At 39.3% G+C, this 23837-nt stretch overlaps 1 protein-coding gene across 1 annotated transcript in view; it reads right to left on the bottom strand.

Annotated features, from left to right (window-relative positions):
* The window catches only part of CRYBG3 (crystallin beta-gamma domain containing 3), a 106998-nt gene extending 88086 nt beyond the window's left edge, over positions 1–18912 (bottom strand). The window contains exon 1 of the mRNA XM_012766976.2: positions 18098–18912. Within this exon, the coding sequence (XP_012622430.2) occupies positions 18098–18246 (149 nt within the window). The 5' untranslated portion in view covers positions 18247–18912. The remainder of the gene's footprint in view (positions 1–18097) is intronic.
* Between the last annotated feature and the right edge of the window lie 4925 nt (positions 18913–23837).

The following is a 23837-nucleotide window of genomic DNA, read 5'->3' as shown; positions in this document are numbered from 1 at the left end:
AGGCAAGCAAATATCATTTGTGAAGGGAATAAAAAGAATATAACAGAATTTTCATTTGTGCCTGCTTACCTTCACAGTAGAAAACACTATTCCACTGGAACATATTAATCTTTTTGCCTAATGGAGTAGTATGTAAGTCTCTTGAAAGAATATACAAGCCATCCCTATTCCGCCACCACCTTTTTCTAAAGATATAAAGCAGGGAATGGGGCTGGTAGGAAAAAATTACTCAAAGTAACAAGCTCATTTTCTGTGGACTTAAAAAAATAAGAACACAGTAGCAAAAGATACTTGAAACACCAGATACTTAGATGTCTACTTAGTAAAAAATAAATAACAGAAAAGACTCAAAAGGCTTGGAATGGTACTTTCATACTCTTAAAAATGGGGAAAAGAGAATCATGTTCATCTCTAACTTCATGAAAATGACGATCCATTCCTATTGTTTGCTCACAATTTAACCTCCTTTGGGACTCAGGGATATTTCAATAGAAATATTTTTAGAAAGCACACATTTTGCTCACAGCAGGGGGTGAGGGGCAGGAATCATAATCACACGTAGGCACAAATAAAACTACTTGCCTTTCTGAATAGCCTCATCTTACTTAGCTAAGAAAAATTTGGGAATTAATCTTTCAAAATGGCTCAAATATGAAGGTCAATGTAACAGAGAAGCTCCTCATTTTTAAAGCAACTTTATTTAGACCATAGTTAAAAACAAGGAATCCAACTTATAGCCATTTACCATTTATGTAGCTTGTGCCAGATAGAAAATATTTTAGGTCATTAAATATGAAATGTCAGATTTCAAATCAAAAGTGTAGTTTATGGTATCTCAAACAAGAAGCAGTACAATTAATCAAAGTATGCATCTAAACTACCAATACAGTTTTGCCATCTTAATGGTAGCTTGTTTATGCCAGCAGCAAACAAGCCTGGAGAGCAAGTGGTGATGAAACCATAAAAGGCATTTTCCACAGCTTGTTGGGAATTAAACAAGCAAGAAGTGGTCCAAAGCCTGGAAGAAGTGGTAGTCAGTTGGTGCAAGGTGTGGTGAATATAGTGGATAACAGAGTTTCCAAGCATGGCCTCTATAGTTTGAGCAGCATTGTTTGTGCAACATGTGGTCAAGCATTATCTTGTAAGGGCATTGGCCTGTCTCTGTTGACCATTCTCAGCTGCTGAATAGCAAGCATCCTCATCATACCTTCCAAGAGGTTGCAGTAGACATCTGCTGTAAATGATTGACCAGATTTCATGAAGCTAGTGGATAATACCAGTACTGGACCACCAAACAGACACCATTAGCTGTTTTTGATGAATATTCAGTTTTGGACTGTTTCAGCACTTCACCTTTATCTAACCATTGTGCTGAATGCTTGCAAATGTCAAAAAGGATCCATTTTTCAACACATGTAACAATATGGTGTAGAAATGGTTCACCTTTATGTCATGACAAAAAAGAAAGGCCAGCTTCCAGATGATTTCTCTTCTGATGCTCATTTAATTCATGTGGTGCTCATTTAATTCGTGTGGTACCCATTTATCCAGCTTCTTTACCTTGCCCATTTGTTTCAAATGGTTCAATGTTGTTCAAATAGTAATGTCAAACCTTGCTGCTAATTCATGCATAGGTTGAGATGGATTCACTTGCACTACAGCTTCCAGATCATTATTATTCACCTTGGTTGCATGTTACCCACATGGGTCATTTTCAAGATTAAAATGACCAGAACATAACTTCTCAAACCATTGACATACTATGCATTCATTAGCCACATCCTTCCCAAACACTGTGTTGCTATATGGAGTTGTCTGTGCAGTATTGGTTTCACAAAGGAACTGATATTCAAAAGTAACATGAATTTTTGACTTATCCATGGTTTCACAAAAATTGCTCTAAAAGAAAACACTTAAAAGATAATCATAAGCCAAACCAGGCATTTGAAAGAATGAGGATGTACCTTCACCATAAAAATTAAAAAGTGTCAAACTGAAACGTCAGAGATATCAACTGTCAGGCTTAGTATTTAAGGAAATCGGCACTTAAGCATTTCATTCTTAATAACCTAATAAAACAAAACTCTGGGACGTCAAAAAAAGTGGGTCACTTTAGCATTCTGAAGTTCAAGGAATTTACACAGAGGGGCAGTCCTAACCTGTCACTTAGATACATTATACTCTTATTTTGTATTAAATTCTAATAAGATTCCCTAAGCAACAGCAGATGAACAGCAGAAAACTAAGCCCTAGAACTCACCCACTCAACAGATGTGCAGTGTACACTTGCGTCAGGCACTGTTCTTGGGCCTGGAAGTTGAGCAAGGTCCTTGTCCTCATTCCTTCAGAACCTATACCTACATGCATCAGAATCACCTGGGCAACTATGTTTCTAAAACAGTGTTCTGGGCCTGATTATCAAGGAATCCCATTGGAGTGGGGGCCAGGAATCTACATTTTCAACCACCAAACCCTTTCCCAGGTTGTTCCAACGCAGGTCTCACCCTCTGACCACATTATTGATAAACAATGGTCTGAGAGCCTCTCTCAGCTAAAACCAACAACTGATAGTTTTATAGGGAAGAGAAAAATCCAGACAGAATGATCTCTCCACTTCACACTATTTAAATGTGTTAAGTGTTGATACTTAAAGAATAGGTAACAATTTTTATAAAAGTCACTCATGTGGGACACTACCTATCTTCCAACACTACTATTCAGCAAAGCTCCTGGCCCCAAGAAGAGCTGTTACCTTAATGAGCACATAGAGCAGGGGTCCTCAAACTTTTTAAACAGGGGGCCAGTTCACTGTCCCTCAGACCATTGAAGGGCTGGACTATAGTTTATAAAATGCTATGAACAAATTCCCTTGCACACTGCACATATCTTATTTGAAGTAAAAGAACAAACAGGCAAAAATATCCATGGGCTGTAGTTTGAGGACACCTGACATAGATCATTGAAAGTACAGAGTATGACCAACAAGGAAAAAAAATCTCTTTCTTTCAATCCATACCATAGACCGAAGCACAAGGGAAGCTGCTGGGCTTCTCCCAGAGTCAGTTCCACAGGTGGTAAGAAAGCAACTTCTTTAATGGCCATAGGATGGATTCACAGGAATACCAGGTATACTCAGTGGAGAGCAGTAAAGGCACAGTGAGGGAGAGTAAAGCTCTTCACCTCTTCCCTCCTGGAAACACATGTTGCGTACCTGCTCCTTCTCCTATGCCCTCTCTCTCACACATAACTGTGGCTGCAACAGAAAAATCTAGAAATGTGAAAGACCTGAATACAACTTCCATAACCATCTTCCGGAGACTTGCCCATTTCTCTCTGGATGCTAGAGTCTATGATTTCTTGCCATTTCCAGAGAGGAGGTAATCTTTGGTGCTAATGACATCACTGACAGTAATTCAGAGCATCCCCAAAACACAAGGTTACTACACATGAGGCAGTCCCTAATTTGGGAATGTCCTTATTTAAGAAACAGTGTCCTCAACCCATTGTCCATGAGGACATTTCACCATTTCCAGGGTCCTCTGCTGAAGATGTACCTTCTTTCCTTCCTCTCCATCCCACTCAGCCTGATGCTGCCTGAAATTATCTTCCCACTGGAGACTTTCACTTCCACTGCACAAGGTGCGTTCTGCAGTAGAGGAACCAGCAATATTGTTGACAACAGGGAAAGACAATCAAGAGAAATCTCTCCATCATTTTTTCTTACCCCACTAATATAAAATTCTGCTACTTCCAGGAGCCTGGTCCACCAAGCAGCATCTCCCCGTCTACCGAAACTTCATTAGGCCTTCCCTCCCTGAAATGCTGCTCCTCTCCTCTGAGCCCACTTGACCCAACTCCTGTGGTGAAACCCTAGAAGTAGCCAGAAATCAGCCGCCCCCTGAAATGTGATCAAATCATATTTCGGTCCTACAGGTAAGATTCTCCCTTGGACTAAATGAAAAATAATACAGAAGCAGAAGTGATCTTTACCTACCTACTACCTCTCCCACTGTCAGTAGCAGTAAAATGCCTTGCAAAAACTCAAAAGTCGACATTTGCCTGTTTCAGCGACAGCACATTAGGGACAAAATGCACTCTAATCAAAATGCACCTTCTTTCTTTCTGGATCTGAGTTTACAATTATGTGAACTGAAAGGGTCAGACCAGTTGATATGAGATCTCTGCCAGATTAAAATCCCATGCTGCTGTGATCTACAATGGTAGGATGAGTGGAAAAAGAAACAGGCAGACCAAGCCTGAGGCTTTTGTGGTAAAAAAAGAGAAAGAAAGACTATTACCAACTAAGAATCAAACCAGCAAGCATCAGGACATCATGACAGAGGCAAAAATGTCTATTGTCCTTTAATTCAAAGTTACTGAGGTCCCATCAAGGGCCTGTCCTCTATTCTCTTAGATTCCCTCCTCTTATCCCTTACCTGCATCCTTAAATATAATATGGACTTTATCCCCACACCCTCCTGAAGGTCACGGGGGTCTCATCTACATTACCATGGGGATATTTTTCTTAGAAACACAGCTTCACATGACAAGCTCCCTAGTTCTCTTTGTTTGATATGATAGTGCAGTTATGTTATAGATTAAACTGACTTTTGTGCACTGGCCCGAAGCCACATCCAGCAGGTCCAATTTTACAGGGAAAAAGACAGAGTTCCACACCAATGATTTACAGAAAACCATCTGGAAAACTGTCCATTCATAAATGGTGACTGGCAGCAGTAGAGTGGTACTTGTATTTTTTTTATGACCATTAACAGAATATAAAACAGGTGGTTATGGCACTATTTCTGGGCTTCAAATTAAAAGGTAACTACAAGCTGCAATTTTAAGGCACTCAAACAGCATGTACTTTAGTTCAAACATCTGGCATTTGAATGATTTCAAAACTCTGGAGAAAAATCAGGAGGAGAGGGGCAAGGTAGTCATGATTATGAAGTTCAGTTGCTTTGCAATCATCGACTTCTTACACTCCTTTTCTCCATAATGTCAGACCTCTCCTATAATTTATGTATCTACCTTGAAGCTGCTTTAATTTCCTGTTCCCCCATCTCACGCCCCCAAAACAAGACCCATAATTACAGTTCAATCGCAGGCTACAGAGTGACAATCTCAGTATGTCTGATTTGTCTGAGCTGTCTACCATATACCTGCCATGAGAGACTGCTCTCTTCTCCCCAAAGTCCTCCATCTACTCACACTCTTCACATAGTGAATGTTTGTGACCCACCTCAAAAGAATCAACACCCTGAATATTTTGCTGTGATGTGAACCAGCTGCTTTCCAGCTGCTTTCTACAGTGGGGCATTCATTCATGTATCATTTTACAAACTGTCCCAAGCAAAGGGCACTGCACTGAAGACCCAAGATTGTGCCTTCCCAGAGCTCCCCAGACACTGACCTTGCCTGACCTCACCTCCGGCTCTAATCTTTCCTCCTCTGTACACTCTACCAGACATAGATAAACAGATAATACATGTATGAGTTTAAACACACACACCAAATAAAAGTACACCTAAGTGATACTTTCAAAAAATAAATTCACCATTTCAACTCCTTTCTATGGCCTACCAAGTCCTACTTTATCTAGCTCCAGCCCCCTTCCCCAAGTCACAGATACCCACTCTTCCTTCCACTCTGTGTCTCCGTCCATACTGGCATCTGTGCCACATGATCCTGCCCTTGGACCTTTGAAATGGATGTTCCCTCTGCCTGGAAAGTTCCTGCCTCAGGCTTGTTCATGCCTCACTTCCAGACATCACCCAGGTCATTGTTCAAATGTTATCTAATAGCGAGACCTTTCGTGACCACCCTGTCTACACCTTACCCTAGACTCACCACTTCCATTGTGCTCCCTTCCCTCACCCTATTTTTACTTCAAAGCACATCATATGTTAATTTATATCATTTATTTTCTGCCCTCCCACAATACAATACAGGCTCCATGTAAGCAGAGTTTGTATTTGGCCATTTAGATATTCAAACCAGATTCAGAAAAGTGATGACATAATTAAGATTTTTATAAGAATTAAATTTTACATTCTTTTTTATAATTTATATATGTATGTTGTTGAAAATGTTACAGCACTATTGTTAAGTGAAAAAATTCAAGTTTCAAAATCCTAGAGAAGTTTTACTTTTTGTAAAAACATTTAGACATGTAGACAAGAACATATTTAGACACACACAAAGGAATTGATATGAAAGAATAATACATTTCTCTGAGTAGGTAGGGTCATGAGTGTGCTTTTTCTTTTGATTCTCTTATAATTTCACACCTGTTTTGCAAAAGCATATACTACTACCAAAAAGACAAAAAAGTGCAAAGTAGTACAATTGGTTAAAAAGAAAGCAAACACAAGTCAGTGCAAAAAATGTAAGCAATGAATTTAAATAACAAAATACCATTACCACCAATCTTACATAATGGTAATTTCTTTGTATCATAATATATACAACATTGCCAAATAAGATTCTTTTTTGCCTGCTTAGAACAAGGAAACAGAATCACTATAGTTCACATTTTCAGCTTTGACTAATAAATAGCACAATGCCACTCTTCTAGCCTGGGTATGCTGCTTGTTGCTTTAATAAGCAAGACAATAAAAGGCAAGAGAGTTTATATCTCGCCTAACCTGTCTCCAGTTATTAAAACATAAAATTCCAAATATTTCATTCCTTGTCATAGGAAGCATGGTAGTGATAAGGAAATTATCATCTGTCACTGAGGTAGTATCCACTTTTTGTATAAATTTTAATACAAGGAGTAAAGCAGAAATGTCTAACAAATCTTCTAGAAATTACATGAAACTAATCTTGTGAAAGTGCTCAAATACCATGTTTATGTCATTTTTGGCACTGCCATTTGTGCTGCTTGTCATAAAGAACACAAAAAAGATATGCTCTTTCACTCTTTTTTATAAATATGTTGGGGGCCATCTTCAAACTCTGCCTATCACAGTGAGTTATATTTTTGTTCCAACAGCTTATCTGAAATTAGTACTTAAAGCATAATATTTGATTTTATAAATATGTAAGTGCTATGGTTTGGATGTTTGCCCTCCAAACCTCATGTTGAAATGCACTTCCCAATTTTAGAGGTGTTTGGGTCATGAGAGTGGACCCCTCATAAATAGACTAATGCCCTCCCTGGGGCAGGGGTGAGTGAGTTTTCACTGTATGAATTCCTTGAGAGGTGGTTGTTAAAAAGAGCCTGGCACCTCCACGCCTCGTTTCCTTTCTCACCTGTGATCCCTGCACAAGCCAGCTCTCCTTTGTCTTCCACCAATGGAAGCAGCTTGAGGCTCTCATCAGATGGAGATCTCCAATCTTAACTTTCCAGCTAACAGAATCATGAGCCTAATGAACCCTTTTTCTTTATAAATTACTCAGCCTCCAGCATTCCTTTAAAGAAACACAAAACAGAATAAGATAGTAAGAAACCTCTATTTTGTAATCTTTTAGCAATTGTTTCCTAATAGCCACTGTTGAGAGATTAGGTGAAAGGGTTCAATTTATACTCAAAGAATAAAATGTTTGGCAACAGTGATGTTTGGATAAATTTTCTAGCTACTTCTGAAAAGCAGGAGAGAACATGTTTAACTCTGTTCCATAGAAAAGTCTCACTAAAATGACAATAAAGAAATAAATAAGAGGAAATAAGCTACTATGTAACAAGAGGAAGGGTAAAAGCACTCATGAGATAGATTTTGAAGGAGAGAAAAGTAGGCAGAAGAATGCTTTGGAATGGATAAAATTTTTATTAATTGTGTTGGGAACATTTCATATCTTCTAGTTATTTTGAAATATATAATATGCTATTTTTAACTATAAGGACCCTACTGTCCTATCAAACACAAAGTAATGTAGATCGCGAATACCCTGATTTGAGCATTACATATTTTGTTACATACATATGTAGTGGGCAAGGGAAAACTTCCCCTTTGCCCTCTGCAGGTTTGCTGAAAAATCAAGTGACATAAGGAGATTAATGAGAGAAATGACATACAAATTTATTAGTGTACCTGGGGGAAAAGCAGAGTGATTACTTGTTATCTGAGAGGCGTATAGCATTACATATGTATGCATGCAACAAAATAATCACTTGTAAAAATTACGTGCCATTATGTACGTACTCCAGCAAAACATCAATTAAAAATTTTAAACATAGACAAAACTCAGAAACCAATACCCCAAAATATGGTGCTTTGACATGTTGAACTAAAGTAGCAGCCTACAGATCTCTCTGACCTTCCCTCTCTCCAAACCTGTCTCTCAAAGCACAGAATGAAGTTGTTCTCTGAAGAGCCCTTATCTGCCTAAAGGACCTGCCAAAGAAGAAAACAATTACCTCTGGTCCCTTCCTTCAGTTTTCATTAGCTGAATTCATATTGCAGGAAGAAAGACTGAGGTCTATCAACACACCTGGACAGACTTTTGTCACAAATCACTGTCTACCTTGCAGGCCCAACAGTCATTGTCCCAAGCCCCTGTAGTTCTTGAAGCCCATGGAATTCCCCTAAACATCATTTACTAAATCATACACATTTCTCTATCTCCCTTTCCACTAAGAAGTAGAGTACAAAAACATTATACGCCTCTCAGATAACAAGTAATCACTCTGCTTTTCCCCCAGGTACACTAATAAATTTGTATGTCATTTCTCTCATTAATCTCCTTATGTCACTTGATTTTTCAGCAAACCTGCAGAGGGCAAAGGGGAAGTTTTCCCTTGCCCACTACATATGTATGTAACAAAAGGTCACACGTACCCCATAAATATGTATAATTATTTGGATTAATAAAAAGATGTTTTAAAAAATAATAGATAAAACTGCAATGTAAATTGAGGCAGACAAGGAAACTATCATTTCAGTGTATCCTGACACAACTCCAGAAAAATCTCAGACCTGGGGGCCCAAGTAGGTGATAAGGCACATGGCTGGAAATAGAGAGTAGAAGAATGTCAGTTAACCCCCACCCCAACTCATATCCCCAAATTAAATAGATATTTGGCAAGAGACTGGAAAAAAAATTTTTTTGACTTTTTTTCCCAGCATATTATGGGGGTACAAATGTTAAGGTTACATATATTTGCCTTGCCCCCCCTCAAGTCAGAGCTTCAAGCATGTCCATCCCCCAGCTGGTACACATCACAAAATTTTTAAAAGAAAAGTCTCCAGGCTCCAGAATACCAAGAATAATAGAAGAATACAAAGCACAGACCACAAATAGGGAGCTTGAGCAAAACTCACCACCCTAAATGTTAAGACATAAGTCTCTCAGATGGAAGAGTCTGCCAATTGCTCAGCAAAATTAATAATAAAGGACTATGTATGGTTTATTACTGTGCATTTCTAGGGCTTGAATTAAAAAGTGATTTCAATATTCTCCAAATTCACAAAGATAATAAACGAATCACAAAAAACAGGTTCAGAAATCAGATTGGCATCAAATTTCTCAATCACATAGAATGAAAAGAATAATGTCTTCAAAACCCTGAGAGCAAATAATTTGATCCTATAAATTTATACACAAACTATCATTTAAAAGAGTAGAAAAAGGTATTTTCAGAAATGCAAAGACTGAAAAAAATTTATCTCACATGCACTGTTTCTTGTTGGATATACAAAAAAGGGGAGTTAACCAACAAAGAGGAACACAAGAAATTTGAAAGTAGGGACTCTAATATACAAATTAAAAGCAGGCCCAGAGGTCCAGAGAAAGGTCCTGAAGGGCATAGGGATAAACAGATGTGATACAATGGTGTGGAAAAAAGCATTGAGTTTATAGATATGTTTCTGCATCCTAAAAGTAGTAGAAATAAGGAAATGAAAAACAAGGTAATTTACTCTCAAAAAAACACGGAAGATCTTGCAAGAAATGTAATCATAGTATAGTACTTGGCTTAGCAGAAAACAATATCCATATAGTCATAAAAATCTAAAGACTGACTTTTGATTTAATGCTAAAATTATAACAATTATTTTGGTTGGATGAGTGAAAGGATATGGAAGGATATAAAATAGCTAAGTGCTCATCTATCATAACTAGAAGTCAATACATATTGTATAAAGTTCACCAATCAAGAAAGAACAGTAAAACACTATTTAGATACACGTACAGAAATAACAGAAAAAACAGAGATTTAAATGAGATTAAAATTTCCTCTAAAAAAAAAAATGCTCAAGATTGGGCTCACACCTGTTAAATGCTTCTATAGTCCCCTGCATGCCCCTTTAGTACTTATTTTAAGAAAGAAGAAATACTTGCGTGATGTTGCTTGCACTACAAAACTGCATGAGTGTTTTGAGGCTAAGACCATGTTGTACCTTGTTCACTACTGGATTTTGAAAGCGTAGCATAGTGCCTGGCACAAGTGGTACTAAATTCTTGCTAAACACAGGTGAAGCTTTCAAATCAAATGACAAAAATGTTAGGGGCACATGGAAGAATTAACACATTTTCATATGTCACTTTTTAAATAAAACATAAGGTCTTCTTAATCTGTAAGGCATATTAATTTTGTACAAACCTTATACCCTACAGAGTTTTGGCAGATATGCTAAAGCTGGGAGGGACCTTAGAGATGATTGCAAACTCCCTTCACTTTATAACTAAAGATTCTGAGAAGGTTAATGATCTGTCCAGAGTCACACAACAGGTCAAGGTGGATAAAATCAACTTACGTTGATAATTCTGTGGTTTTAACTGTTAACTCCACCCAATTTCACATTATAGATTAATAATATGTAAGCCTCACTCATACTTGTAGGAAATGTCAAAATATCAAATCACTCTTTATTATAAATACTACTTCTGTCTATTTATTAAGCCTTATTTAGAACTTTTCTCACTTGAACAAGTTAATGTAGTCCATTCTCTCTTTGGAAAACTTTTGCCAACTTGGGATCACAAATTCTCTCTTTTTTTTTTTTTCTTTTAGACACAGACATTCACCACCAGATCTTAATCCAGTTTTTTCTTAATTTCAAAAATAGATATTTCACATTTTTTAAGTGTAAAAAGTATAAAATGAAGTCTCTCTCCTGCTCTTCATATCTTCACTCGGTCCCCATCCCCCCAAAACAGGTGACACTAATAACAGATTTCATACCCCCTTTTATACAAATAGGGACATACTATACACAATAGTTTGTACCTTGTTTTTTTTTTACTTAGTGTATTTTGGAGATATTTCCCTGTCAGTACATAAAAAGCTTTCTCATTGTTTTTGACAGCTACATAATTTCCATTACATGGATATACTATGATTTCTCAATTAGTTCATAATTCATGGGATTCTACTCTATTTTTCATCTTTTGCCATTAAAACAATGCTGCAGTGACTAAACTTGTATAGGCAACTTTTGGCCTGTTTGCAAATTGTATGTGTCAGATGGAATTCCCAGAGGGGAAATGCTGAATATGTGAATCTGTAATATTAACAAAACTTGTCAAATTTCCCTCCAAAGTGGTATATCAGCTTACACTCCCACTGGTAATGTATGACAATTCCAGTTTCCCCACATCAAACTGGAATTTTACTTATCAAATAGGTAGAATATGGTATCTTGTTATAGTTTTAATTTGAATCTCTCTTTTGAAGGAGATTGACTCTTTTATGTATTTAAATATAAATTTATAATTTGTATAAATATATATACATTCATTTAGTCTCTCTATCGTCAGGACTACAAATTCTTGGTTGTACAGAGCACTGACCCAGTCCATCTGGGCAGACATCCAGCTGCATGCCATTGTCTTTTATTCCCATTCAAAACCATTTTCTAAGGCCAGCCTTCTTTTGTGGGTCTTCCCAAGTTAAGCAGAGGAAACTGTCACATCATGCCGTAAGCTTTGAATTCAGAAGGAAAATTTCACCCCACAGATGCTATACGACTTTTGATGAGCTGCTGAACCTTCCAAAGCTTCAAATTATATATCTGTAAAATGGAGTAAAGAGACCTCTCTCAAAAGTGTGCTCTGAGGATTAAGTGAATTTGTACATTTCAAGTCCCAAGCACAGAGCTTGGATCTGATTAGGGCTTCAATAATGGGTGGTTCAGTTTTGTTATCATTAATCAGTCAAGGAAAAAGGAAAAAAAAGAAAAAAACAATTGGCTAAGCAAACAGCTGTTTCAGTGCTTTAGGATATTTCCAATTAAATACTTCCATGACTTAAACATTGAGGGATAGTCCTGCTGGAGTTGTACCATTACTTTCTCATTCACAACTGCCAAATAAATATTAAGAATGAATTATTTCTGGCTGTAAAACTTCAACTTGTTCACTACCAACATCAAGCCATCTTGTGTGAGGATCACTACTCATATGGAATTTGATTGCTGAAAGGATGCACTCTTCTGCCTCCATCTAGGCCCTGCCAAGCCTGCAGGGTCAGGGAGGAGCAAGAGGAATTAAGGGAAAGTACTTCCATTCACCTTGCTGGTACAGCTACTATCACATCTCCCCCACTGCCTGGCTTGGCCAAGAATGCTAACCAAACTAAGGCCAGAAAAAACTTAATAATATGAGAAGATACTTGGCAGCCCAATAAAAGTTCTGATACAATGTATGACATTCATGAAATACTGTGTTCTGAGCCAAACAAGTCACACATTCCAAAAACATGTTTGGCTTAAACTGAGATCATATTAAGAATAGAGATGTACACATTTATCTCCTCCATTAATTTGTGCACTCTTTGAGAGCAATTCTGGACATTCACTCATCTTTGTATCTTCATAGCTTAACATTTTGGACACATAGCAGCTACTTGATTTATGGATTGAACAGATTCAAAATAAATATTACTTCTTTAACTTTTATTTCACACTGATTCTCTCTTTTCAGATTATAGCCTGGATTATTTTACTTAGTTTAAATTTACATCAACCTACATTTTCTTGTTACCATAGTTTTATTTTGCATTTCTGGTATATCTGGGCTTCAGATATACCATCATCGGAAGTCTGGTTAGGAAATGAAATATTTTGTCTTGAGGGAATATTATTTTCCTCTTACTATACAAAATTTGCTATTATCCTTTTTACATATTTTCTACTGTGATGAATAAAAATCCTAAAAATGTCATCATTGTTTATAATGTTACATTGTATACAATGTTATTATAACTTTTCAATAAAGCTTGAATTTTTGATCACATAAATTTATTGCAGGTCAATTTGTGGTACACTTGTAACTCTAACACATTTAGAGTGTACAGTTTTGAGTCAATTTCCAAGAAATAGAAGCCTCAAAATAGCCATATGATAGACACCCTATTAAACCCAAGAGATGGAAATCACTTGAAAAAGGTAGGTTTTTTGACACTCTAAAACAGTTTGTATTTCAACTCCACCAACAAGAGTAGGTTCTTGCTTTGTGTTAACCTGGGAACTCAAGATTCTGATAAAATACACACCTGTGAGGACTTCTAGAATTTGACAGTTATCTTTACTACTGCAAGTATGAAGTGTTGGTGTGGCACAGGAGTCTCTTATGCAACAACCTAATTACCAGTTATCTTCAACAGCGCTTCAAATCAGTAAAAATACAATCACCATGAAAATTTAGATAACAAAGTTCCCTTTCCTCACATAATTGATGCTATGGTCAACACTAATAGTTTAACCTGAAGGCCAACAGCTTTCATGCTTGTCCTCAGAGGCACTATTGACAGTTTTAAGAGGGTACCTCCTACACCACAGTCCATTAGCACCCTGGCCCCAACCGCTCAACATTTCCAGACATCGGGACAAGCAAAAACAACCCTCCATGTTTCTAAATATCCACTTAGAAGGGAGTGTACTACCCCTAGCTGGAAGTCACTATTAAGAGCTTTAACGTTTTAATCAACAAACACAGATTCACTCCTCATCTGAAATAGGTAAAAGAGGACACAAAGATGAATAATACCCAGCCCCTGACCTTGGGTCTAGTGATCCTGTCTTACCTTCTTTCCATCTACGACACTATATTGGGTCACTCTAAGTAACAGCCAAAAGAAAGATATCTGAAATGTGCCGCACTGTCACCCATTCTGTAGCAAAGTGAGGAACAGTCCCGTTGACTTACATATTCAAAAGTGTTTTGAAGGATGAGAGTTCAGAAGGGTGGCGGGCAGGATGGTGTGGAAAAAAGAGCCAGAGCTTTGGAGGCAGTTAGAGACCTAAGTTCAAATCTCATCCCTGAAACTTACTCCTCTAATGATTTTGGGTAAATCATTCTCCACTGGGAGTGGTACCATTCTCTCCCCGGCCCATCTGGGTGGAGGTATTTTAAGTTATCCCAATGACCAGAGGATGCTGTCAATTAGTGGGTGGGGTCATGGGCAAATGTCTTGCAATGGACGAAACAGTCCAGTTCAAAGAACTGTTCCACCCAAAATGCCTACAGCATCCAGCACTAAGCACTCTCTCACCCTCAGTTTTCTCAGTTGTTAGATGGTGATAAGTGTACCAACCATTCAGGCTGAGTGTGAAGCTTAAATAAAATGCTGCAAGTAAAAGTACCCAGCCCAGGAGTAAGTGCACATTCAGTCCTTGATAAATGCTGTTCTTACCTTACTATCTCCCTTCTGAGGAGTTACAAACATTGCACAGAGCTCATTTTAAACAGGTCCATCATGCATGATACAGCAAAAAAACAAAGTTGAGCAATCACTGTCTTAAAGCAGATAAAATAAGCAGGCAAATATTCCTTGAAGTTTCACATTTCAGCAGTATCTGTTTAACAGGCTTTTGTAAAAATTCTCTGAACTTTAAATCAACAGCCAAACATTCTGTCTGGAGACTCAGCTCCAACCTAACTTTCTTACTGCCCCTTTCACTCTGTCCCACTAATGTATATAGCCCCTAACAGATCATAGACCCCTGTGGGCCTTTGCTCAGCCTAGAATACCTGTTTCCTATTCCCATCTTCCTGGATAAGTTCTCTACATATAGAAACATCACCTATTCCTTGAAGGCCTAGTTAAATCACCTCCACCATGAAACCCTCCCTGGTCCCCCCATCACTTCTAATGAAGCCATACTGGTGTGCTCATAAACTGGGCTTAAGACTGCAGCAACGATTCTCTGGGAGTTCTTGAGTATCCTATGAAAACTTCAATTGCAGTTTTGTTTCTATATTATCCAAAATAAACATAAGCACTTCCCGGAACTGGTCAACAACCCAAGATATGAGTGCTGTCAAGCAATTTGAGTCCCCACACCTGAGTGTGAATATATAACCGTGTTGATGCTAACAGGACTTTTATTAATAATGGAAGGTTAAAGAGACCAGAAAAGCAGCAAACTCAATACATAAATGATGTGTTCACACCAAGTGAAGCTCATATAACTCACAGCATACCATAAAGGTTTTCCTGTGGTTCAAAATAGGGAAACATTAGAAGACCTGTATCACGAGGCAGAATAGTGCAATCATGGCACTCCCCAAAGACCCTGTGTTTGGGTCAGTTGGTACCATACGCATTTTGTGAGTAGCCAAAATTGTCAGGATAACGCTGAAAATTCAACTTTTGTTGGTCTCCCAATTATGTTTGTTTAGTTTTTAACTGTCTTTCAATTGTTAAGGAATTCTCTTCTTAAGGAACTTATGTCCCATTTTGTATTTGTACATGTATAAGTTACATAATACAATTCATGTAAATCAACACTGAGTGCAGAAAAAGGAGACTGCACACACAAGTTTGAGGGAATGCATTTTCAGTACACTGAAAAACCAGAATGCTGACAGTAATCACTGTATGTTCAGAGCTGCAGGCACAGTGCAGGATTTGATATATGTTCGCTGAGTAAAAAGCAGCTACGTGACTTTAGGCAAGTTTCTTTAACACTGATTTTTTTTTTTACAGTAAAATGGGGACACTGATGATATAGGTTTGTCAATAATATTACCGAAGGTAATTTGTAAAGTGCCAGATACATGATAGGTGCTAATCGTACTGTTTTCAAGTGGTCTTCTCAGTTTCTCACAGCTCCTTGAGAAAAAGGACCCCTTTTCTCACTCATCTTTACAACCCTACCACACCAACCCCGTCTGGCTGTTCAACTGACTCCTCTGAATCTAAAACCACCACCACAAAAGGTAAATCTGGCTCTCATTAAGACGAAAAGTTTTTACTGCCACAGAGAGAAACAGCCAAAATATCCTTTTCATTTTGAAATAAGATCACAGTGACAAATTGCAATTCTGTTTCCAATCTTGTTAACACCGGAGTATAGTGTTACTGGGACATTCGGTACTACTAAGCGTTTCCATTTGTTTCATTAAACTTTCAATAAAGGCTTTGTGTTTGTTTATACCCTTGAAATGAAAGATTTAAGCTCATTTAAAACAGTAAAACACCCACACAAAGGATTATCTGCTATCCCCTTAACATCTGGCAAGTTCCAAAAAAGATGAAGACAAAATTAGTGTTCATGTAAGCATAATTAAAATTTTCATTTTAAAAAGTCACAGTCGGTGCCTATCTGGATATGATGAGAATAGAGAAGTGATAGGTAGACAAGGAACTAGCTGCTAGAGTGGTCAGCTCCAGTCGGAAAAAAATTAGAAATGAGAAGTGCCTTAAAAAGCCAAAACAGGGCAGTGAGGCAGGCATAATTCAGGACAATACCGACATGAGCCTGAAATTGGCCTGTTTCCTCCATTCTAACACTGACTCTCAAGTTACCAACTTTTGCTGAGTCTACTTGGAATTTCTTTCACAGACAGCTTTCACAACATACAAGACTGTTGGTGTTGTTCCAGTGACGGCAGGCATCTCAAGCTGTCTGTCCACACCAGCAGAACTATCTGACATCCTGCTTGAGACCTGTCAGACTTCAAAACTATTTTTACCCACTGTGTTAACTTTGAATTTTAAACTCTCAACAGTCAGGGCAATAATAGCTGAAACATGCCAGGAAAATAACCAGTTAATTATAGTAAGAACTTTCTTGGAAAGATATGGTTATCTTAACAGATGGTCATTATGGAAATTATTTCACAAGGGAAACTGAGGAACACACATGTGATGAAAATCACACCACAAAACCTGAATAGTGATGGAACTAACTCGGTCACAGTTCTGTTTCCCATTCGTTTTTTCTTTGAAGCCCAACACGAAATCTTGAGTGTGAAGTAAACACTGCTTTCTGGAGTGTATCGTTCCAATGACAGGTAACACACTCTACTAGTGCAATCTGAGGAGGGAGTGTAAGCCTTTTCTCTCGTCAAAAATTTAAGACAGCGAGTTGCATTTCATTTAACCCCTCTATCTCCTTCAGGACGGATGAAAAGACTCAGGAACAGGCATTTCAATGAGACACATCTAGAAAAAATCGATTTTTGGACGTGTAGAGGTGAAGGGCACGTTTTGAGTACTGAAACCAAGACTGCTGGAATCCTCCTTTCTAGACTCTGGGGACTTGGGGCATATGTCTCTCAAGAGAGATGGGAAAGAACGAGGGCGTCATCACTTAAAAGTCCAGTCCCCGGTACGTAAAATTAGCGAGAGTTTTACATCCTGATGAAGTGTTGGGAACTCATTATCGCAATTCTTATTACAATATCATTTTGAGAAACTTTCAATCACACGCCAAAATACCACTTGTGGGGGGAGGGTGACGCCGCAAACGTCGCCTTCCCCACTGTTGCCCCATCTACTCCCACACGAGCGCGGTCGGATCGCGCCCTCGTCCGCGGCTGCCGGTGCGGCGGGCTCCCGGGTGTTTCCCGTCACCGCCGGCAGGGCGCCGCGCGGCTCTGGCGCACAACTTGGCGAGCCGAGCGCGCGGAGCGGGACGAGACGGAGCCACGTCCGGGGAGGGGAGCGGGAGCCAGGCTGGGCTCCGGGGATCGCGCCCGGCCGCCGGGCTAGAACTTCGCCCGGACTTCACTAACCAAGGCAAGGGGAGCGACGCGGCACTGGGGACTGGGCGAGGAGGAGGAAACTTTAGCAATGGAGGAAGGAGAAGAGAAAGTGGCGAGCGAACTGCAGCCCGGCCGAGAGCGGCTCCCTGCCGGCCGTCACGCCAGGGGCCCCGGCCCGCGAGTCCGCGCAGGCCCCGGCGCTCCCCGCGACTCCCACCTGGCAGCGCCCCGGCCGGGAGCGGAAGGCTGGCTCGTGCCCAGCTTGTCCTCCTCTTCCTCTTCCTTGTCCCGGGAAGGGCTTCGGGGAGCGAAGAACCGGGAGAAGCTGTGCCAGGGGGCGCTGCCCCTCCTCCGGCCGCCGGACATCTCCCCGGCGCGGCGGGGCCCGTCCGCGGGAAACGGGCTAGGTGGTGCCCAGTGTCCGGAGCCCGCCGGGCGCCGCGGGACCCGGCGAAGGCAGGACTGACACGGCGCGAGCCGCCGGCTCGGCTCAGTCCATCCCGGGCGGGAGAGGCGCGGGCGCGACGCGCTCCCCGCGCGGCTTCCCCTCGCGCCGCGGTGGCCGCTCCTCCTCCCGCCCGCGCCCGGCGCGCCCGCCCCGCCCCCGGGAGGAGCCACGGCCGCGGAGCCGCCCCGAGCCGGGCGCAGCCGCCACGCCGCGGGCGGGCGCGCGGGGTCCCCGCGAGGCGCGGGCCGGAGAGCGGAGGAAGCCCCTGGGCGCTACATGGAGCTCCGGCCTTGCTCCTCAAGAGAGTTCAGCCTGCAGCCTGTTCGGCTTTTGCGTTCAAGTACTTTGTGTTACTGATTTCTAAGAGCACAGGAAAAGTTTTGCAAACTTTTGAAAGAGGTTTCCAACTAAAGTTTGTGAAAACACCTGGTAAGCTGCAGTACCAGGGCGCCCCGGGCTGCCTTTGAGCAGACAGACAGACACTCCAGAGTGCTTTAACCAGGAGTGCGAAGGAGGCGTTTACCCCAGGTCCAAGACTCAGAGGTGAAGGGGTGCGGGCGGTACCTGTCAAGCGGTCACCAACTCGCGTCCTGTTCTGCTGGTTTACTGTGGAGTAAGTTTTCCTAACCCAGATGTGCTCTAAACTTCTCACACTCTATAGTACATACTACGTGAACTCTTCCAAAACGACACCGATCGAAAACAAGTAGGATTCAGCCTTGTAAATGCTGAAAGATATTTTGTAGTCATTACCCGGACATCACTGAAATATGGGAACCAAAAGGTCCCTAAGACTTGCTTTAAAATAAATGTCTAAATAAAATAGTATGGATTGTCTTCGTTGTTTATACCCTAGCAACTAGTACAGAAAACACTGAGAGGCCCGTTCATACAGGTGTTTTTTGTTTAAAGCCGAGCTGCCCTTAGTGTAGAAATCAAGGAAGTAATATGGCTAAAAATTTCACTAAAACATTTTACTAAAAATGTTATACAAGTAAGTGAGCTAAAAAGGAAACAGCCATGGCAGAGAGGAACCTTGGCGTGATCTCCCTTCTGGCTTTGGGATGATGGAGGAGAAGGTTGCTAGAAGTGGATTGTGCATTTACAAGCCCAGGTCCTTTCAGCACCAGCTGGTGACTATTGAGCCTCCCTGCCACCCCAGGTGGCCTCCTACAAGCCCTCCAGCTCCTACTAATTGCAACAGAGCCAAGGCACTCACTCTAATTTGTTCTGGCTGGATGTAACCCATCAAAGTTCAATCAGCTCAGTTTTCTTCAGTTGGGTTTATCTCAGAGTATCCCTCAAGACTAACCCTTTTTTACTTGTTTCCAAATCCTATTTCTCTGTGGGTCTGCAAAAATAGGAAAAAGGTAGGATAATACACTAGAACAAGAAAGCAAAGTTCCCAATTCTTGCTTTGTTATGTTAGGAGAGAATCTCCATTAAAGGCCCACTTACCAAAAAGCCCAAAGAGAATGTGAAAGCAAAGAGCATGAAGCAAATTGTTACCCGCAACTAGAAGGCCCAGAGAATAATTAATCTCCCCCAAACATTGTTAAATGACTACCAGATTTTCCCCCCACTTGTATAATACTATGACCAAAGCAGGTCCCTGTACTCAGAGGGTACATTGTTTAGGAAGTCTTTCTGGGGATAAAAGTGGGTGAGAGGCTGGGCGGGGTGGCTCACGCCTGTAATCCTAGCTCTTGGGAGGCCGAGGCGGGCGGATTGCTCAAGGTCAGGAGTTCAAAACCAGCCTGAGCAAGAGCAAGACCCCGTCTCTACTATAAATAGAAAGAAATTATTTGGCCAACTGATATATATATAAAAAATTAGCCGGGCATGGTGGCGCATGCCTGTAGTCCCAGCTACTTGGGAGGCTGAGGCAGAAGGATCGCTCGAGCCCAGGAGTTTGAGGTTGCTGTGAGCCAGGCTGACGCCATGGCACTCACTCTAGCCTGGACAACAAAGCGAGACTCTGTCTCAAAAAAAAAAAAAAAAAAAAAAGTGGGTGAGAGCAATATTTATTAATGAATTATGGTTTTAGCTAATAATAATCTTTCTCTAAAAAATAGCTCTCAAGGAAAATGCTGTGATAGTCCACATATTTCTCCAATAACCCCTCTCCTTAGTAAGTGAGGAGGCATCAGAATGTAACATCACAATATACAAGGTTCTTAATCTTCAAGTTTTCTACAGTGTTGTAGAAATAATGCTAATGCTAATCCAGGTAGAATCCCTTCTATTAATGGACAGCTTGCAAAGGTAGAAGATAATGTAATGTTATTAGAGGCCCTTAAAGTGAACAGTTGAGCAATACAGACCCATGATATATTTTTTTCTCAAGAGCAACTATTTCATGAAAGAAACAAATATCTAACAATACTCTGATCTCCACTCTGTGGCAGAACAAAGCACTGCTGGAATGAATTTTAAATACAAATAGAACCATTCCTCCATTAAGACAAACCTTGTCTATGAAAAGTTAGCTTAAAGACATAAAACAATGACCCTTAAATTTTCTGTTATTTGCTTTTCCAATATTTGTCAGTTTTTTAGATGTCCTACATTCTTATAATCTGAATTCACATTAAGAAATTTCTAAATACTAAGTCCAAAGATTGCATTGGTAAGACTATAAAAATGTGAAATTTTAGAGTTGTAAGGATCTTAACGATACTAATTTAGCATTGTTGTCTTCATTCATTCATTCATCCAGTTATTTCCTGGACATTTAGTGTGTGCCTACAATAGACAAACATTTACTGTGACGCTGATGAAGCTCACATTTCAGGGCTTATCACTGGCAGTTTCTTCCAGTGTAAACTCATCAATGTAATCCATGGTCGTGTGTTTTGTAGAATATACAGACAAATATTTTAACATGATTAAGTTGATTAAGACCACAATCTCTTTCCACTTGGATTTTTCCTCCATTACACTTCTACAGTTAGTTGGTGTTAGAGTTGTTGGGAACATTTGGGAATCTGCTGGGGAATTGAAGTGGGGAATATTCATATATTTGGTTTGGATTCTGAGATATATTTTATGTGATTTTCAGCATCTCCGAATATGGTCATGTTATTGCTTAAATTCCAATTTGTCTATTGTGCAACTCACCAAGCATTTTAGCCAAGATGCAGGGCCAGCATCATGTCTTAATATGTTCATTAAGACACGAACATATCCTATGGCTCCTAACACTGAAAATATGTAAGTAGTAGAGGTGAAATGAGATTTGAAATGTACAGCAGCAGCAGGTGGCATGTGGAAAATTATTCTAGGCATCAAAGACAAAGTTGCAAGAAGAATTGCCTCTAATTCATGTAATTTCTCTCATAACAGTAATTTGTTCAATAATATAGTGTATCTGATTTTGTATAACTGTAAATGCACCAAACATTTCTCTTTTTCTGATGTAAATAATGTAAAATAGAATTTATCAGAATTCCTATTCATAGAGAACAAACTTGTAGCAGTACCACAAACAGTAAGTGTGTGTGTGTAGCATTGCATGTTTACACAGCCTTTCTATCAATAATAAAGATCAACTGAACTAGTGGAAAGATTGAATTATCTTTTCATTATTTTGTATAGAAAATATTAGAAAATTATATGAAACACTATCAAAGAGAATGTTACCAACAATATAAGAAAGAAATTATAAAGGTGAGCCAGGATGATAATAAAAAATACATTATTTTTTCTAGACTGTTATAAGTATTAGTCAATCTTCAAAAATTGGAAATTTGAATAATTTATTTTTTTACATATATTCATTTCAATCAAATTTTCATTCATATTCTTAAATTATTTTTCTTTAAAGAGCATCCCCCCAAATTGTAAAAACTTCAGATCCCATAAAATCTCGATCTGTCCTTGAGTGCCCACTATGTGTCAGTTATATGATCATTCCTACAGGTAGAGATACAGTGATGGATAAGAACCAAGTGCTTGCCCTCAAGGAGCAAGTTTAATGGGGAAAACAGATGAGCAAATAAGGCAGGGGGAATCTTTCTATGGGCAAATGTAGGTCCCCAACTTAGTCTAGAGGGCTCCTAGAATGTTCACTAGAGGAGATAACTGTCAATATATTCTCTTCTCTGCCTCTTGCGACCACCTAACTTCCACAAAAAGACTGTAATTTATAATTTATGTGATAAATGAGAAAACCTGAGGCTCATCACACTGTAACCGAATTACCATTCCCCAAGAATAAGTACTATATTTCTCAAAAGTATGAGAATAACCTGAAAGTGCTGATCTTTGAAGTATTTAAACTAGGATGCAAGAATAGTTCAGAAATGCTAAGCTTTTTTGTACTGAAAAGTCCACCAGAGGGATAAGACTTCTGTATATATCTTAGAGCAGAGTATTTACTGTGTGGCAGGTGGCCCAGGAATATTAAGACAGCTGTCAACATCAAGGGAAGCACCAGCCCGTGAAAAAGCAAGCAGATGGATTGGGGCACTTCACTAGCTGCCTCCTAGAATAATAGTTCTGCGTAGCCATATGAGGCAATGTCATGCTGCCTAGGGCAGCAAAAAGCTATTACTGAATATAGGCACTCAATTAGGAGATGGGGTGGGGAAATATCCTCCCCTTTCTTTTGTGTGTATACTCAAGTTTTCATTAAGAACCACCACAGCACATAAGAAAGGAGGAAAATGATGTTAGCCTTTATTTCTGTTACTTTCTGATTATCATGGTTTATAACACAGGGAAATAAATGCCTGTCTTGTTGCTTCAATGAGAACAGATGGTAAATTTTTAAGTAATTGGTTATTCCAACCTCTATGGGATGAATGGTGTTTTATTGTACCGTTTTTCTGGCTTTATTTGCAGAACATGTAGAGATTGAGATCTTTCAAATATACATCTTTAATGCTTAAATTAAGTAAGATATGTTAGTCTGACCTAAATTACATTTACACTTTTCTCCTTTTGATATGACGATACAAACAGAAATAAGTTCTTTACAAAGATATAATATTAACATTAAAAATTAAATATATACTTTTCAAACAGTGCAAAATTTGCTAATATTTAAATGTTGCACTCTTAAAAGTATACACATAGAAGGAGGATGTTTTTGGCAAACACGTATTATAAAACGTATTCCAAAATAGTTGTTCACACCAATTCAGTTTGATGTGTTCTTTATCTAAGTCAAATGCTATCTGAAATCTAAAGACATATGTAGAATATCAACTTTTATTTATATAGTTTCATGAACATGACATAGATCATGGTTCAAAATTATAATTTACTATTAGATGAGAAATTCAGCCTCTGTGTTCTATTTCCCCCAAATATTTCATCTGAGTAATAGACTATGAACTGTATTATGCATTTCTAATATGCAATTTTAAACGCATCTATTCTATAAAGAACAATTATTTTTGGACTGCACTATATTAGTGTTGATTATAAATTTTGTTTCTTAGGGTTTTATGAAACAAAGCTTTAGAGTAAAAATAAAAAATGGCTTGTGAATTGGCTTCCTTTT

Source organism: Microcebus murinus, chromosome 1, assembly GCF_040939455.1.
Source record: "Microcebus murinus isolate Inina chromosome 1, M.murinus_Inina_mat1.0, whole genome shotgun sequence".
Taxonomy (NCBI): Eukaryota; Metazoa; Chordata; class Mammalia; order Primates; family Cheirogaleidae; genus Microcebus; species Microcebus murinus.
This window is presented reverse-complemented; position numbering and strand designations above follow the sequence as displayed.